Source organism: Solanum tuberosum, unplaced genomic scaffold, assembly GCF_000226075.1.
Source record: "Solanum tuberosum cultivar DM 1-3 516 R44 unplaced genomic scaffold, SolTub_3.0 scf00304, whole genome shotgun sequence".
Lineage (NCBI taxonomy): Eukaryota > Viridiplantae > Streptophyta > Magnoliopsida > Solanales > Solanaceae > Solanum > Solanum tuberosum.
Window position 1 is genome coordinate 89796 of NW_006239227.1, and position 18857 is coordinate 108652.

At 37.7% G+C, this 18857-nt stretch overlaps 2 protein-coding genes across 2 annotated transcripts in view; both read left to right on the plus strand.

The window, feature by feature from the left end:
* The window catches only part of LOC107063087 (zinc finger MYM-type protein 1-like), a 22746-nt gene extending 21685 nt beyond the window's left edge, over positions 1-1061 (plus strand). Inside the window, exon 2 of the mRNA XM_015314523.1 lies at positions 79-1061. Coding sequence (XP_015170009.1) covers positions 79-1061 — 983 coding nt within the window. The remainder of the gene's footprint in view (positions 1-78) is intronic.
* A 77-nt stretch (positions 1062-1138) lies between these two features.
* Positions 1139-2155, plus strand: LOC107063088 (uncharacterized). The gene has a single exon (XM_015314524.1). The coding sequence runs from the start codon at positions 1139-1141 to the stop codon at positions 2153-2155; it is 1017 nt and encodes a 338-aa protein (XP_015170010.1).
* Positions 2156-18857: the final 16702 nt, after the last annotated feature.

The window sequence follows — 18857 nt, forward strand, 5'->3', positions numbered from 1 at the left end:
TTAAAAAATATCATGATTGGTTGGAGTATAGTGTGACTGAAGATGCAGCTTATTGTTTGTGTTGTTATTTATTTCAAGATGAAAGCATTCATCAAGGTGGAGGTGAAACATTTTCAAGTATAGGGTTCAGGAGTTGGCACAAAAAGAAAAGATTAGATACGCATATTGGTAAGTCAAACAGTGTTCACAATCAGGCAAAGAAGAAGTGTGAAGATCTAATGCGACAAGAACAATCAATTCAAGCCGCATTTGTTAAGCTATCAAATCAAACCAAGCTTGAGCACAAAATTCGCTTAAAGGCTTCAATTGAAGTGGCGAGACTTCTCTTGAATCAAGGATTGGCATTTCGTGGACATCGTGAAGATGAATCATCGCTAAACAAAGGTAACTTTCTTGAAATTCTTTCATGGTATGCGAAGCGGTGTGATAAAATTGGTGAACTTGTGTTGAAAAAGGCTCCAAAAAATGACCAGATGACTTCTCATAAAATTCAAAAAGATATAGTCACTGCATGTAAGCTTGAAACAATTAAAGCTATTATGGAGGATCTAAACGGTGACTATTTTTCATTGTTAGTTGATGAATCTTGTGATATATCACGTAAGGAGCAAATGGCAATTGTTTTGCGTTATGTTGATAGAAAGGGGTCTGTGGTGGAACGGTTCATAGGAATTATTCATGTTCATGATACTAGTGCTTTATGTTTGAAAGAAGCTATTGTTAACTATCTTGCGCAACATTCTTTGAGTTTATCTTTTATACGAGGGCAATGCTATGATGGAGCTAGCAATATGCAAGGGCGTTTAAGTGGCCTTAAAGTTTTGATTCAACAAGAAAGTAAATCAGCTCATGCAATTCATTGTTTTGCTCACCAACTTCAGTTAACTCTTGTTGGGGTATCTAAAAAATGCCTTCAAGTTGGAGAACTTGTATTGTTGGTTTCTAATGATTTAAATGTAGTGGGAGGTTCTTTTAAACGTATGGATGAACTTCGAGAATCTCAAGCAAAAAAGTTCAAGTGGCACTTGATATGGGTGAGGTTGAAAGTGGTAAGGGATTGAATCAAGAACTTGGTCTTGCTAGAGCTGCCAATACTCGGTGGGGTTCACATTACAAATCTTTTAAGAACTTCATTAGTATGTTTGGCTCTATTACTGATGTTCTTGATACTATTGTTGTTGATTCTGAATTTGTTGAAGAAAAAGCTAAGGCAATTATTACTGATGTTCTTGATACTATTGTTGTTGATTCTGAATCTGTTGAAGAAAAAGCTAAGGCAACCGGATATCTTAAAGTTTGTCAAACATTTGAGATTGCTTTCATATTGCATTTAATGAGAGATATTTTAGCGATCACAAATGAGCTTAATGAGTCTTTACAAAAGAAAGAACAAGATATTGCAAATGCCATTCTACTTGTTAAAGTGGTGAAGAAACGATTGCAAGATTTAAGGAATGAAGGATGGGATTCACTTGTCGAGAATGTGTCCGCAGTTTGTGTCAAGTATGATATTTTGATACCTAATTTTGATGAGTTCTATGTTAATTTTGGAAGATCTCGACGTAAAGTTGCTGAGTATACTATTTCACATCACTATCGTGTGGAAGTATTTTTTAAGATTATTGATTGGCAGCTTCAAGAACTCAATGATCGTTTTAATGAGGTTAGAACAAATTTGCTTGTTGGAGTTGTTTGCTTGAATCCAGTTGACTCATTTTCTAGTTTTGACATCAAGAACATATTGAGAATGGCTGAATTATATCCTGATGATTTTGGTGAAAATGTAATGGTTACTCTTAGGAATCAGCTAGAGACTTATATAGTTGATGTCCGTGATGTTGATAAAAGGTTCTCCAACTTAAAAGGGCTTGGCGATCTTTCTGAAATGCTAGTTAAGGTAAAGAAGCATTTAAACTATCCTCTTGTGTTTCGCCTTATAAAATTTGCGTTGCTCTTGCCGGTTGCTACTGCTACAATTGAAAGAGCTTTCTCGGCAATGAAGTTGATCAAGAGTGAATTGCGAAATCGAATGGATGATGATTTTCTGAGTAGTTGTATGGTGCCTTATGTAGAGAAAAGAATATTTAATACTATTTCTGATGAGAGTATTATGAATAGGTTTCAAGAAATGAAAACTCGTAGAATAGAATTGTAATGGTATATTTTAATTAATCAAAATTTGTTTTGTTTGCATTTTTGCTTATTTATTTTTATATCTTGAACCCACTTCGTGAAAATCCTGGGTCCGCCACTGCATGTACACCCAAGTAGTGTCGAAGGAACTACCGTGACATCAACAACAATTTCTTGGAGATATGAACATCAAGCAGATTGCATAGTTTGGTAGCCAATTTAATAATAAAACACAAGGTGGTTCTATTAATCTGCAGAATAAGCAAGAAAAGGTGAGTGAGTGAGGGAACATTTGGAATGTATAGTTATCAACAATGAAAATTAAGGAGAGAAGAAAATCTTTGATTTTTATAATGTTTTCCTTACATACATGAAGATAGGATTAAATACGTTGTTTTTCTTAGTTACTACTAACTTGGACATTCAAGGAATATTTTTTCTGATCATAATCTTTTCAAAATACTTTTAAAATGTTTTGAGTTGTTAATTATTATGAATTACAGTACTTTTCTATGGAGTTTTTAAATTGTGTTTATCGATTTGAACAACATATTAATATTTTCTTATTTCAATTATAGAAATTAAGGAGATAAAACAAAACCTACAATATATTAGATGTCTTCTTTGGTGAACTCTCATTCTTGTCTTAACTAATTTAGAAAAGTTATTAAAGTATCCTCATAATGTAATGCATGAAGATAAAAGTAAATAGTTGGGATAGTCTCTAGATTAATTAACTAGTCATTACTTATTTTCATATAAAAGAAGTACATGAACCCACTTCAACTAATATAAGTATAAAAATATCACAAATATATATTAAACAAGTAACTAAAATAGTATTTGATAATTTATCAAACAAATAAGAATGCTAGTAATATTATTAAATTTTGACGTACATCTCAACAAAAGAGTATCAAAATAACTAAAGAATAATTGATGAAAAACTGATTATTGATAATTAGAACTGTTCCAAAAAGTTTCATTTATAACATCTCGCAAATTGAAATAACTAGGAAGAAGTCAAGAATTGGAAATAGTGATTTTAGGAAATAATGAAAATCTGGAAATTTGTTTAAGTTAAGTTATGGTTGAGTTTTGGTCAACTTAAAACGACCATAAATCCTAGCTCAAGATGAGTTAGGCATATTTCCAGATATCATAGGAAAGATATTGGAATAATCTTTCCAACGCCACCTAGTTTCGTGATTCTGAGTTCGTATGAGTAAGATATGCCCATTTGAAGTTGGGCTGTTCAATTAAGGTAAGTCTAAACCGGATTTTGAAAAGGTAGTTTAATCTTTTCCTTACCCAATTTATTAAATTAGTTTTTAGTAAATTACTTGGGGTCTAAACTGAGTTAGTTCATTTTACGTAATTAAGAAATACGCTAGGGCTTTGAGAGAAGAGAAAAGAGGAGAAAGGAGAAGAGAAGCTCAAGATTCATCAAGTTCTTGCGATTTTGGTTGTGGAATTCGCCAAGGATTCAATCCTACAAGGTATGTGAGACTCTCATAGCGTTGGGTTCGTTCACCCATGCGCCAAACATGTTTAGTTCAGCGAAATTCGTTCTGAAAAGGTTGAAAGTTTGATGTTCTTGATATGTATATCTTGAAATTGTTTCCGTTCTTGAATTGGGCTGAATTGAGAAATTTCTGAGATCTTTACGTCGAGTTTTAGAGTTTTTTTGAGTTAGGTTCTTGGGTACATATGCTGGGTAACTGAATCTAAAAAGGGTTGAGAAAGATAGTCGAGTTTAGGCTAATTGGGGCTGGAAAACGAAGAAGGAAAAAGTCGAGCAGGTTTTGGTACATAAGTCCGCGTCGCGGACTTGCTCCCCCAGTGAACAAAAATCAGCTCCGCGTCGCGGTTGGGACGCGAACTCCTCTGTCTCAATACTAAATTTCACGATCAAATATTTAAATGCATCTCCACGTCGCGGACTTGTTTCCAGACAGTGCTTTCTTGATCTTTTCTCATGCTTAACCATCTAAAAACACTCCTAAACATCATCATATCTTTCCTATCACAAATCTCAATCCTTGAATCCATAATTCAATTCAAGGAAAGTTAAGAGTCAAGTCAAGTAAAGTTAAGAGTCAAGTTAAGAGAAGTTTATAAAGTTTTCAAAAGTCTTTTATAAACACTTTAACTTTGTTTAAAGACTTAAAGTTCAAGTTGAGTAAAGAGTAAAGAGTAAAGATTGAAGTTCATTTATTCAAAGAAGTATATGGGGACTACGTATTCCCGAAGAGTTTTAAAATGTTTTCACATTTGAGTAAAAAAGGGAACATCGATTCCAAGAGAGCTTTTAAGCTAAGTTTTGAGTAATTATCTCAAACTAAAGAAAGAAGTTTGTTTTAAAACATATGAGCTAAGTATATTTTGGGAGTAGTATTGAGCACTGATATGGGGATGCGAGTTCATATTAACTCAAGTCTCCATATACCATGTAGCCATCATAGGTAGTAAAGCATCATACTTTTTAGATGACTCCTTAAGATGCTTTTTAGCATAGACTAGTGGATCCATTTAGTTAAGGCGTTTTATATGACGGCAAAGTATAGGACAATTCTAGCAGCGTGGGCAAGATGTTGTATCACCACTTAGGCTCATAGTGGTGGTTGTCGGTTAGAGAAACTCCCACAGAAATTATGTTACTTTATTATATGAGTAAAGTTGAGTTTGTTATTGCATTTTCTTTAACAAACTGAGTTGCTTTCTACTTTTTTAAAAATTTTCTGTCTATTGCATGCGTTTTATTGCATTATATTGAGTTAAGTTATTCAGGAGTTGAGTAAAGCCAAGGTAAGTGTTCCTTTCAGATCCTTTTTAAGCTTAAATTGTGTATAGCATTCCAACTCTCATACTCGTACATTTAATGTACTAATGCCAGTTGGCCTGCATCGTCTTATGATACATACGCAGGTAACCAGGATCAGCATCCAGCGCCTCGTTGATCAGGTTAAGCACTCAGAGTCAGTTGGTGAGCCTCCTTACTTTTCGGACGGCCTCTTTCAAAATTGTTTAGCTTTCAGTTGTTAGGATGATCGGGGGTCCTATCCCGACTTCTGTCTTTCTTTTAGAGGCTTCATAGATAGTTAGTAGTTCAGTTGTCTTTTCATATGTTAAGACTTGAGTTGCCATTTTGGCCAAGTTTAATGTTGACTTTTAAACATTCTAAGTTATTTTATTTAACAGTTGAGTAGAGATGCATTGAATCCTTGTATTTATGCTTTTATGTATTCCGCTGAGTAAGCAAGCCAGGCCGAGAGTTCACTTGGGGCCACCAATGGTTCTCGAGTGCTAGCCACGTCTGGGGTGTAAGCTTGGGGTGTGACAAACTTGGTATCAGAGCACAGAGTTCAAGAGTTCTAAGGAGTTTATGAAGCCATATCTGTAGAGTCCAAGTTATTGGTATGAAGCTCGTCACATCTACAATTAGGAGGCTGCGACACTTAGGAAAATTTCTCACTTCTTTCTTACTCATTTCGTGCGTTAGAGTTGATCTCTAAAAAGTTTTATTCTAATTCGTGCTTGCATGTATTTTCAGATAATCATGCCTCCACGAAGAGCTGTCAGAGGTCGTCCTGCTAGGCGTAATGTTGAAGAGCAAGGTGTACCCAATGAACCTGAAGTGCAACCTCAAGGGGAAATTACTAATGTTGAGTTCAGAGAAGCAATAAGGATGTTATGTCAAGCTGTGACTAACCAGGTTGGGCAACAAAGAGGAGCTCGACAAGAAGAGGCTGACACTTCGAGGCTTCATGAGTTCTTGAGGATGAACCTTCCAAGCTTCACTGGTTTGAGCACTACCGAGGATCCAGAGAACTTCATTGAGGAGCTGAAGAGGGTATTTGATGTTATGTATGTTGCCGATGCTGAGTGAGTAGAACTAGCTACATATCAATTGAAGGATATTGCTAGGCCTTAGTTCGATCAATAAAAGAAGAACTGAGTTGAGGATGTACCACCTCCGAGTTGGGCTTGTTTTGAGGAGGCCTTCTAGGGGAGTTTATTCCCCCGAGAACTGGAAGAGGCTAAGTTACGAGAATTTCTTACCCTAAAGCAAGAGTCACTAAGTGTTCATGAGTATGGGTTGATATTCACCCAATTATCTCGTTATGCTCCGGAGATGGTTGTGGATATGAGGAATAGAATGAGTCTTTTTGTTGTTAGGTTGTCCCGCCTGTCAAGCAACGAGGGCAGGGCAGCTATGCTAATTGGGGACATGGATATATCAAGGTTGGTGAGTTATGTGCAGCAGGTTGAGAAAGAGAAACTGAGGGATAGGGAGGAGTTTAGAAACAAAAAGGCTCAGACAAGGAATGAGTCCGGGCAGTAGAAAAGCAATGTGAACCATTCATCCTTTCAGCAAAAGCAAAACGGACCTGCTTCATCATCTGCTAGTGCACCTGCACCCAGAAACAAAGGTGAGTATAATAGTTAGAATTCACAAAACATCAGAGCTAGACCCGGACAATCTCAAGGTAGTGTGGCACAAGGAAGTAACTGGGCTCCTACATGTGCTAGTTGTGGTAGGACCCACCTAAGTAAGTGTTGTGATGGCAGTCAAGTTATTTCAAGTGTGGGCAAGAGGGTCACTTCATGAAATAGTCCCCTAAGAATAGGCAACGTAGTGGGAATCAGGGCAATAGAGTCCAATCTTCATCAGTTACTCCACTAGACAGGGCTGCACCTAGAGGAGCTACATCTGGTACTGGCGGAGGAACAAATTGCCTTTATGCGATCACTAGTCGCCAAGAGCAAGAGAACTATCCAGATGTCGTCACTGGTATGATCAAAGTCTTTACTTTTGATGTTTATGCTTTGCTAGACCCAGGAGCAAGTTTATCTTTTGTAACCCTTATGTTGCATATAAGTTTGATGTTATTCCTGAGAAACTCTGTGAACCCTTTTGTGTTTCTGCACTTGTTAGGGAGTCTATTCTAGTTGAGCGAGTATATCGTGAGTGTGTCATTTCCATCAATCAGAAACACACCATGGCTGATTTAATTGAGCTAGAAATGGTAGATTTTGATGTCATTCAAGGTATGGACTGGCTTCATGCCTGTTATACCTCCATTAATTGTAGAACTCAAGTTGTCGAGTTCCAAATTCCTAATGAGCCTCTCTTAGAGTGGAAAAGTAGTTCAGCAGTGCCTAAGGGTCATTTTATTTCATACCTTAAAGCAAGAAAGTAAGTTTCCAAGGGGTGTGTCTATCATGTAGTCCGAGTTAATGACTCTAGTGTTGAAATACCTCATATTCAGTCAGTTCCTAGAGTAAAAGAGTTTCCAAAAGTTTTTCCAGATGATCAACCTGTAGCCCCTCCTGAAAGAGAGATAGACTTCGGTATATTCTTCCAGATACTCGTCCTATCTTTATTCCTCCATATAGAATGGCACCAGCAAAGTTGAAAAAGCTTAAAGAACAGTTAAAAGATCTCCTTGATAAGGGCTTTATTCGACCAAGTGTCTCACCTTGGGGTGCTCCAGTCTTATTTATGAGGAAGAAAGATGGTTCCCCTTAGGATATGTATAGATTACCGCCAATTGAACAAGGTTACCATCAAGAATAAGTATCCTCTTACGAGAATTGATGATCTTTTTTATCAGCTTCAGGGTGCTACTTGTTTTTATAAGATAAGCCCCAGATCTGGTTACCATCAGTTGAAAGTAAGGGAATGTGATATTCCCAACACAGCATTCAGGACCCATTATGGTCACTATGAGTTTCTGGTCATGTAGTCCGATTTGACCAATGCATCTGCAGCGTTCATGGACATTATGAATAGAGTTTTCAAACCTTATTTAGATATGTTTGTTATCGTCTTCATTGATGACATACTAATTTATTCAAGGAATGAGGAGATCATGCTAGCCATCTCAGAATAGTTCTTCAGACTTTGAAAGATAAGGAGTTATATGCTAAGTTCTCTAAATGTGAGTTTTGGCTTGTGTCTGTTGCGTTCTTGGGCCACATAGTTTCCGGTGATGGAATTAGAGTTGATACCCAAAATATAGAGGCAGTGCATAATTAGCCTAGACCCGCATCTCCAACCGATATTCAGAGTTTCTTGGGTTTGGCTGGCTATTATAGAAGGTTCGTAGAGGGGTTCTTATCCATTTCGTCTCCTTTGACATGGTTGACTCAGAAAACAGTGAAGTTCCAATGGTCTGAAGCTTGTGAGAAAAGCTTTTAGGAATTAAAAAAGAGGTTGACTACTGCCCAGTGTTAACTTTACCAGAGGGTACTCAAGGTTTTGTGGTGTATTGTGATGCATCTAGAGTTGGTTTGGGTTGCGTATTATTACAGAATGGTAAGGTTATAACTTATGCCTCCAAACATTTGAAAGTTAATGAGAAGAATTACCCAACCCATGACTTAGAGTTAGCTGCTGTATTATTTGCTTTGAAGATATGGTGTCATAATTTTATGGTGTTCATGTTGATGTATTCACTGATCACAAGAGTCTTCAGTATGTGTTTACTCAGAAAGTGTTTAATCTCAGACAAAAGAGGTGGTTAGAATTACTCAAGGATTATGACATGAGTATTCTTTACTACCCAGGTAAGGCTAATGTTGTTGCTGATGCTTTAAGCAGGTTGTCTATGGGTAGTACCTCCAATGTTAAGGAAGAAAAAAAAGAGCTAGCGAAAGATGTGCATAGACTTGCACGATTGAGAGTCCGACTAATGGATTCCATAGAAGGAGGAGTAGCAGTGATGAATGGGGCTGAATCTTCATTAGTGTCAGAAGTGAAAGAAAAACAAGATCAAGATCCTATTTTGCTAGAATTGAAGGCAAATGTTCATAAGCAAAAAGTATTAGCTTTTGAACAAGAGGGAGATGGTGTATTGAGATATCAAGGTAAACTATGTGTACTAATGGTGGATGGAATCCAAGGGAGGATTATGGAGGAAACTCATAGCACCAGATATTCCATTCATCCGGGTTCAACAAAGATGTATCGCAATTAGAGAGAAGTCTATTGGTGGAGTAGCATGAAGAAGGGCATTGCAGAATTTGTTATTAAGTGTCTGAATTGCCAACAAGTTAAAGTAGAGCATCAGAGGCCCGATGGTTTGGCTAAAAATATAAAACTTTTGGAATGGAAGTGGGAGATGATTAATATGGACTTCCTTACGGGTATACCAAGGTCTCGCAGGCATTATGATTCGATATGAGTGATTGTTGATAGAAGGACAATATCAGCCCACTTTTTGCCGGTAAAGACTACCCACCCAGCAGAGGTTTATGCCAAGATGTATCTTCAAGAGGTAGTTAGACTCCATGGGGTGCTGGTTTCAATTATTTCAGATAGAGGTGCACAATTTACTGCACATTTCTGGAAATCTTTTTAGAAAGGCTTGGGTTCAAAGGTTAACTGAAGTACTGCTTTTCATCCTCAGACACATGGTCAAGTAGAGCGCACCATTCAGACTTAGGAGGATATGTTGAGGGATTGTGTGATTGATTTCAAAGGTAATTGGGATGATCACCTACAACTTATTGAATTTGCCTACAACAATAGTTACCACTCCAGCATCCAGATGGCTCCTTATGAAGCTCTTTATGGGGTAGAAGATGCAGATCTCATGTTGGATGGTTTGAAGTTGGTGAAGCTGGGTTGATAGGACCAGACTTGGTTCATCAAGCTATGGAGAAAGTGAAAGTGATTCAAGAGAGGTTGAAAAACGGCGTAGAGTCGTCAGAAATCCTACACTGATGTTAAGAGAAGGGAGTTAGAGTTTGAAATAGATGATTGGGTATACTTGAAAGTTTCACCCATGAAGGGTGTTATGATATTTGGTAAAAAGGGCAAGCTTAGTCCCCTGTATATTGGCCATTACAGAATATCGAAAAGGGTAGGTAGTGTAGCTTATGAGTTAGAGCTACCACAAGAGTTAGCAGCAATTCATCCGGTATTTCACGTCTCCATGTTGAAAAAGTGAATGGGCGATCCTTCATTGATCATACTAATTGAAGATATTGGGATCAAGGATAGCTTATCTTATGAGGAGATTCATGTTCAGATTCTACATCGCCAAGTTTGCAAGTTGAGGACTAAGGAGTAGCATCAATCAAAGTTCTTTGGAGGAACCAGTTTGTTGAGGGAGCTACTTGGGAAGCTGAAGAAAATATGAAGAAGAGATATCCACACCTCTTTAAAACCGAAAAAATTCCAGATCAAGGTACTAATTCTCTTCTTAGTATTCATTAATTTATGAGATTGCTTGTTGGGTGTTTGAGCTGAATGTTAGATGTTACACCCTTAGCCTAGTAAAAGTAATCTCATTCGAGGATGAATTTTCTCAAGGGGGAGATATTGTAACATCTCGCAAATGGAAATAACTAGGAAGTAGTCAAGAATTGGAAATAGTGATTTTAGGAAATAATGAAAATCTGGAAATTTGTTTAAGTTAAGTTAAGGATGAGTTTTGGTCAACTTCAAATAACCATAACTCCTAGATCAGGATAATTGAGGCGTGTTTCTAGATATCATAGGAAAGAACTTGGAATAATATTTCCAACGCCGCCGAGTTTGCGCTTATTCCGAGTTTGTATGAGTAAGATATACCCATTTGAAGTTGGGTTGCTCAATTAAGGAAAGTCTAAACCGGATTTTGAAAGGGTAGTTTAGTCTTTTCCTTACCCAATTTATTAAATCCGTTTATAGTGAATTACGTAGGGTCTAAACTGAGTTAGTTCAGTTTACGCAATTAAGATATATGCTAGGGCTTTGAGAGACGAGAAAAGAAGAGAAAAGAGAAGAGAAGCTCAAGGTTTGTCAAGTTCTTGCGATTTTGGTTGTGGAATTCGCCAAGGATTTATTCCTACAAGGTATGTGAGACTCTTATAGCGTTGAGCTCATTCACCCACGCGCCAAACATGTTTAGTTCAGCGAAATTTATTCTACAAAGGTTAAAAGTGTGATGTTCTTGATATGTATATATTGAAATTGTTTTCGTTCTTGAATTGGGCTGAATTGAAAAGTTTCTGAGATCTTTACGTCGAGTTTTAAAGTTATTTTGAGTTAGGTTGTTGGGTACATATGTCGGGTATCTGAATTTAAAAAGGAGTTGAGAAAAATAGTTGAGGTCAGGTGAATTGGGATTGGAAAACGAAGATGGAAAAAGTCGAGCAGGTATTGGCAGGCAAGTCTGTGTCGCGGACTTGCTCCCCCAGTGAACAAAAATCAGCTCCAAGTCGCGGTCGGGACGCAGACTCCTCTGTCTCAAAATTAAATTTCGCGATCAAATATTTAAATGCATCTCTGTGTCGCGGACTTGTTTCCAAACAGTGATTTCTTGATCTTTTCTCATGTTTAACTATCTAAAAACACTCCTAAACATCATGAGATCTTTCCTATCACAAATCTCAATCCTTGAATCCATAATTCAATTCAAGGAAAGTTAAGAGTCAAGTCGAGTAAAGTTAAGAGTCAAGTTAAGAGAAGTTGATAAAGTTTTCAAAAGTCTTTTATAAACAAGTTAACTTTGTTTTAAGACTTAAAGTTCAAGTTGAGTAAAGAGTAAAGATTGAAGTTCATTTCTTTAAAGAAGTATATGGGGACTATGTATTCCCGAAGAGTTTAAAAATGTTTTCACATTTGAGTAATAAAGGTAACATCGATTCCAAGAGAGCTTTTAAGCTTTGTTTTGAGTAATTATCTCAAACTAAAGAAAGAAGTTTGTTTTAAAACATATGAGCTAAGTATATTTTGGGAGTAGTATTGAGCACCGATATGGGGATGCGAGTTCATAGTAACTCAAGTCTCCATAAACCATGTAGCCATCGTGGGTAGTAAAGGATTATACTTTTTATATGACTCCTTAAGATGCTTTTAGCATAGACTAGTGGATCCACTTAGTTAAGGCGTTATATATGACGGCAAAGTATAGGACAGTTCTAGAAGCGTGGGCAAGACGTTGTATCACCACTTAGGCTCATAGTGGTAGTTATCGGTTATAGAAACTCCCGCATAAATTATATTTCTTTATTATATGAGTAAAGATGAGTTTGTTATAGCATTTTCATTAACGAACTGAGTTGCTTTCTACTGTTTTAAAAGCTTTCTGTATATTGCATTTGTTTTATTGTTTTATATCAAGTTAAGTTATTCAGGAGTTGAATAAAGTCAAGGTAATTGTTCCTTTCAGATCCTTTTCAAGCTTAAGTTGTGTTGAGCATTCTAACTTGCATACTCGTACATTTAATGTACTGATGTCAGTTGGCCTCTATCATCTTATGATGCAGACGCAGGTAACCAGGATCAGCATCCAGCGCCTCATTGATCAGGTTGAGCACTCAGAGTCAGTTGGTGAGCCCCTTTGCTTTTCGGAGGGTCTTTTTCATATTTTTTAGCTTTCAGTGATTCGGATGATCGGGGGTCTTGTCCCTACATCCCTCTTTGTTTTAGAGGCTTCATAGATAGTTAGTAGTTCAGTTGTCTTTAACTATCATTTCATATGTTAAGACTTAAGTTATTTTATTTAACAGTTGAGTAGAGATGAATTGAAACCTTGTATTTATGCTTTTAAGTCTTCAGTTGAGTAAGTAAGCCAAGCCAAGGGTTCGCTTGGGGCCAGCAATGGTTCTCGAGTGTCAGCCACGTCCGGGGTGTAAGTTCGGGACGTGACAAACTTGGTATCAGAGCACAGAGTCCAAGAGTCCTAAGGATTCTATGAAGCAGTGTCTGTAGAGTCCTAGTTATAGGTGTGAAGCGTGCCACATCTATAATTATAAGGCTTTGACACTTAGGAAAATTTCACTTTTTTCTTACTCATTTCATGCATTAGAGTTGATTTTTAAAAAGTTTCCTTCTAATTTGTGCTTGAGCGTGTTTTCAGATACTCATGCCTCCACGAAGAGCTATCAGAGGTCATCCGGCTAGGCGTAATATGGAGGAGCAAGGCGTACCCAATGCTCCTGAAGTGCAACCTCAAGGTGAAGTTACCAATGTTGAGTTCAGAGATCCAATAAGGATGTTAAGTCAGGCTGTGACTAACCTGGTTGGGCAATAAAGAGGAGCTCGATAAGAAGAGACTGACACTTCGAGGATTCATGAGTTCTTGAGAATGAACCCTCCAAGCTTCACTAGTTCGAACACTACTGAGGAGCTGAAGAGGGTATTTGATGTTATGCACGTTACCGATATTGAGCGTGTAGAATTTGTTGCATATCAATTGAAGGATGTTGGTAGGACTTGGTTCGATCAATGGAAGAAGAACCGAGTTGAGGATGCACCACCTGCGAGTTGGGCTTTTTTTGAGGAGGCCTTCTTGAGGCGTTTCTTCCCCCAAGAACTGAAAGAGGCTAAGTTACGAGAATTTCATACCTAAAGCAAGAGTCACTAAGTGTTCATGAGTATGGGTTGAAGTTCACCCAACTATCCCGTTATGCTCCGTAGATGGTTACAGATATGAGGAGTAAAATGAGTCTTTTTGTTTTTGGGTTGTCCCACCTGTCAATTTAATAGGGCAGGGCAACTATGCTAATTGGGGACATGGATATAGCGAAGTTGATGACTTAAGTGCAACATGTTGAGGAAGAGAAGTTGAGGGATAGGGATGAGTTTAGAAACAAGAAGGCTAGGACAAGGAATGAGTCCGGGCAGCAGAAAAGTAATGCGAACCGTTCATCCTTTCAGCAAAAGCAAAAGGGATCTTCTCCATTATCCGTTAGTGCACCTGCACCCAGAAACAAAGGTGAGTATAATAGTCAGAATTTGCAGAATATTAGAGCTAGACCTGTACAGTCTCAACGTAGTGTGGTAGAAGGAGGTAACTCGGCTCCTGCATATGATAGGTGTGGTAGGACCCACCCAGGTAAGTGTCGTGATGGCCAGTCAGGTTGTTTCAAGTGTGGGAAAAAAGGTCACTTCATGAAAAAGTTCCCTAAGAACAGTCAAGGAAGTGGGAATTAGGGTAATAGAACCCAATCTTCATTAGTTGCTCCACCAGAAAGGGTTGCACCTAGAGGAGCTACATCCGGTACTAGCGGAGGAACAAATCACCTTTATACGATCACTAATCGCCAAGAGCAAGAGAACTCTCCAGATGTCGTCACTAGTATGATCAAAGTCTTTACTTTTGATGTTTATGCTTTGCTAGACCAAGAGCAATTTTATCTTCTATAACCCCTTATGTTGCAAATAAGTTTGATGTTATTCCTGAGAAACTTTGTGAACCCTTTTGTGTTTCTAAACATGTTGGGGAGTCTATTCTAGCTGAACGAGTATATGGTGATTGTGTCATCTCCATCAATCACAAAGACACCATGGCTGATATAATTGAGCTAGACATGGTAGATTTTGATGTCATTCTAAGTATGGACTGGCTTCATGCCTGTTATGCCTCCAATGATATTAGAACTTGAGTTTTTAAGTTCCAAATTCCTAATGAGCTAGTCTTAGAGTGGAAAAATTGTTCAGTAGTGCCTAAGGGTCATTTTTTTGTACCTCAAGGCAAGAAAGTAAGTTTCCAAGGGGTGTGTCTATCACTTAGTGCGAGTTAATGACTCTAGTGTTGAAAGAGCTTGAAGAATAGTTAAAAGATCTTCTTGATAAGGCCTTTATTCGATCAAGTGTCTCACATTGGGGTGCTCCGATCTTATTTGTGAGGAAGAAAGATGGTTCCCTTAGGATGTGTATAGATTACCGCCAATTGAACAAGGTTACCATCAAGAATAAGTATCCTCTTTCGAGAATTGATGATCTTTTTGATCATCTTCAGGGTGCTACTTGTTTTTCTAAGATAGACCTCAGATCTGGCTACTATTAGTTGAAAGTAAGGGAATGTGATATTCCTAAGACAGCATTCAGGACCCGTTATGGTCATGTCGTTCGGTTTGACCAATGCACCTCCAGCGTTCATGGACCTTATGAATAGAGTTTTCAAACCTTATTTAGATATGTTTGTTATCGCCTTCATTGATGACATACTAATCTATTCAAGGAATGAATAAGATCATGCTAGCCATCTTAGAATATTTCTTCAGACTTTGAAAGATAAGGTGTTATATGCTAAGTACTCTAAATGTGAGTTTTTGCTTGAGTCTGTTGCGTTCTTGGGCCACATAGTTTCGGTGATGGAATTAGAGTTGATACCCAAAATATAAAGGCAGTGCATAATTGGCCTAGACCTACATCTCCAACCGATATTCGGAGTTTCTTGGGTTTGGCTGGCTATTATAGAAGGTTTGTAGAGGGGTTCTCATCCATTTCGTCTCCTTTGACCAAGTTGACTCAGAAAACAGTGAAGATTCAATGGTCTGAAGCTTGTGAAAAAAGCTTTCAGGAATTGAAAAAGAAGTTGACTACTGCCAATGTTAACTTTACCAGAGGGTACTCAAGGTTCTATGGTGTATTGTGATGCATCTAGAGTTGGTTTGGATTGCGTATTTATGCAGAATGGCAAGGCTATAGCTTATGCCTCCAGACAGTTGAAAGTTCATGAGAAGAATTACCCAAACGATATCTTACAGTTGGCTGCCGTAGTTTTTACTTTGAAGATATGGCGTCATTATTTGTATGATGTTCATGTTGATGTATTCATTGATCACAAGAGTATACAGTATGTGTTTACTCAGAAAGAGCTTAATCTCAGACAAAGGAGGTGGTTAGAATTACTCAAGGATTATGACATGAGTATTCTTTACCACCCAGGTAAGTCTAATGTTGTTGTTGATGTTTTAAGCAGGTTGTCTATGGGTACTACTGCCCTTGTTGAGGAAGAAAAGACAGAGCTAGCAAAAGATGTGCATAGACTTGCACGATTGGGAGTCCGACTAATGGATTCTACAGAAGGAGGAGTAGTGTATGATGAATGGGGTTGAATCTTCATTAGTGTCAGAAGTGAAAGAAAAGCAAGACCAAGATCCTATTTTGCTTGAATTGAAGGCAAATGTTCATAAGCAAAAAGTATTAGTTTTTGAACAAGAGGGAGATGGCGTATTGAGATATCAAGGTAGATTATGTGTACCAATGGTGAATGGACTTCAAGAGAGGATCATGGAGGAACCTCATAGCTCCAGATATTCCATTCATCCGGGTTACATAAAGATGTATCGCGATTTGAGAGAAGTCAATTGGTGGAGCAGCATGAAGAAGGGCATTGCAGAATTTGTTGCTAAGTGTCCGAATTGTCAACAAGTTAAAGTAGAGAATCAGAGGCTCGGTGGATTTGCTCAAAATATAGAACTTCCAGAATGGAAGTCGGAGATGATTAATATGGACTTCATCACGGGTTTACCAAGGTCTCGCAGACAGCATGATTCGATATGGGTGATTGTTGATAGAATGACAAAATCAACCAACTTTTTGCCGGTAAAGACTACCCACATAGTAGAGGATTATGCCAAGTTGTATCTTCAAGAGGTAGTTAGACTCCATGGGGTGCTAGTTTCGATTATTTCAGATAGAGGTGCACAATTTACTGAACAGTTCTAGAAATCTTTTCAGAAAGGCTTGGGTTCAAAGGTGAACTTAAGTACTGTTTTTCATCCTCAGACACATGGTCAAGCAGAGCGCACCATTCAGACGTTGGAGGATATGTTGAGGGATTGTGTGATTGATATCAAAGGTAATTGGGATGATCACCTATCTCTTATCGAATTTTACTATAACAACAGTTACCACTCCAGCATCCAGATGGCTCCTTATGAAGCTCTTTATGGGAGACATGCAGATCTCCTATTGGAAGGTTTGAAGTTGGTGAAGCTGGGTTGATAGGACCAGACTTGGTTCATCAAGCTATGGAGAAAGTGAAAGTGATTCAAGAGAGGTTCAAAACGGCGCAGAGTCATCAGAAATCCTACACTGATGTTAGGAGAAGGGAGTTAGACTTTGAAGTAGATGATTGAGTATACTTGAAAGTTTCAACCATGAAGGGTGTTACGAGATTTGGTAAGAACTGGAAGCTTAGTCCCCGGTATATTGGCCCTTACCAGAATATCGAAAAGGGTAGCTAGTGTAGCTTATGAGTTAGAGCTACCACAAGTGTTAGCAGCAGTTCATCTGGTATTTCACGTCTCCATGTTGAAAAAGTACATGGGCGATCCTTCATTGATTATACCAACTGAAGATATTAGGATCAAGGATAGCTTATCTTATGAAAAGATTCATGTTTAGATTCTAGATCGCCAAGTTCGCAAGTTGAGGACTAAGGAAGCATCATCAGTAAAAGTTCTTTGGAGGAACCAGTTTGTTGAGGAAGCTAATTGGGAAGCTAAAGAAGATATGAAGAAGATATATCCACATCTCTACAAACCGGAGAAATTCCAAATCAAGGTACTAATTCTCTTCTTAGTACTCTTTAATTTATGAGATTGCTTGTTGGGTGTTTGAGCTAAATGTTAGATGTTACACCCTTAGCCTAGTAAGAGTAATCTCATTCGAGGATGAATGTTCCCAAGGGGGAGATATTGTAACATCTCGCAAATTGAAATAACTAGGAAATAGTCAAGAATTGGAAATAGTGATTTTAGGAAATAATGAAAATCTGGAAATTTGTTCAAGTTAAGTTAAGGATGAGTTTTGGTCAACTTCAAATGACCATAACTCCTAGCTCAGGATTAGTTACGCGTGTTTCCATGTATCATAGGAAATATGTTGGAATAATCTTTCCAACTCCGCTGAGTTTTCGCGATTCCGAGTTCGTATGAATGAGATATTCCCATTTGAAGTTGGGTTGTTCAACTAAGGAAAGTCTAAACTGGATTTTGAAAGGGTAGTTTAGTCTTTTCCTTACCCAATTTATTAAATCCATTTTTAGTAAATTACCTGGGGTCTAAACTGAGTTAGATCAGTTTACGCAAATAAGAAATACGCTAGGGCTTTGAGAGAAGAGAAAAGAGGAGAAAGGAGAAAAGAAACTCAAGATTCGTCAAGTTCTTGCGATTTTGGTTGTGGAATTCGCCAAAGATTCAATCCTACAAGGGATGTGAGACTCTCATAGCGTTGGGTTCTTTCACCCACGCACCACAAATGTTTAGTTCAGCGAAATTCATTCTAAAAAGGTTGAAAGTTTGATGTTCTTGATATGTATATCTTGAAATTGTTTTCGTTCTTTAATTGGGCTGAATTGAGATGTTTCTAAGATCTTTATGTTGAGTTTTAGAGTTGTTTTGAGTTAGGTTCTTGGGTACATATGTTGGGTATCTGAATCTAAAAAATGATTTGAGAAAAATAATCGAGTTTAGGCGAATTGGGGCTGGAAAACGAAGAAGGAAAAAGTCGAGCAGATTTTGGCACGCAACTCCGCATCGCGGACTTGCTCCCCAGTGAACAAAAATCAGCTCTGCGTCGTGGTTAGGACGAGGACACCTCTGTCTCAAAATTAAATTTTGTGATCAAATATTTTAATACATCTCTACATCGTGGACTTGTTTCCAGACAGTGATTTCTTGATCTTTTCTAATGTTTAACTATCTAAAAACACTCTTAAACATCATGAGATCTTTCCTATCACAAATCTCAATCCTTGAATCCATAATTCAATTCATGGAAAGTTAAAGGTCAAGTCAAGTAAAGTTAAGAGTCAAGTTAAGAGAAGTTTATAAAGTTTTCAAAAGTCTTTTACAAACATTTTACCTTTGTTTTAAGACTTAAAGTTCAAGTTGAGTAAAGAGTAAAGATTGAAGTTCATTTCTTCAAAGAAGTATATGGGGACTATGTATTCCCGAAAAATTTTAAAATGTTTTCACATTTGAGTAAAAAA

Coding starts and splice junctions, on each gene's coding strand:
- LOC107063088 (XM_015314524.1), top strand. CDS start 1,139: ATGTTTGGCTCTATTACTGATGTTCTTGATACTATTGTTGTTGATTCT.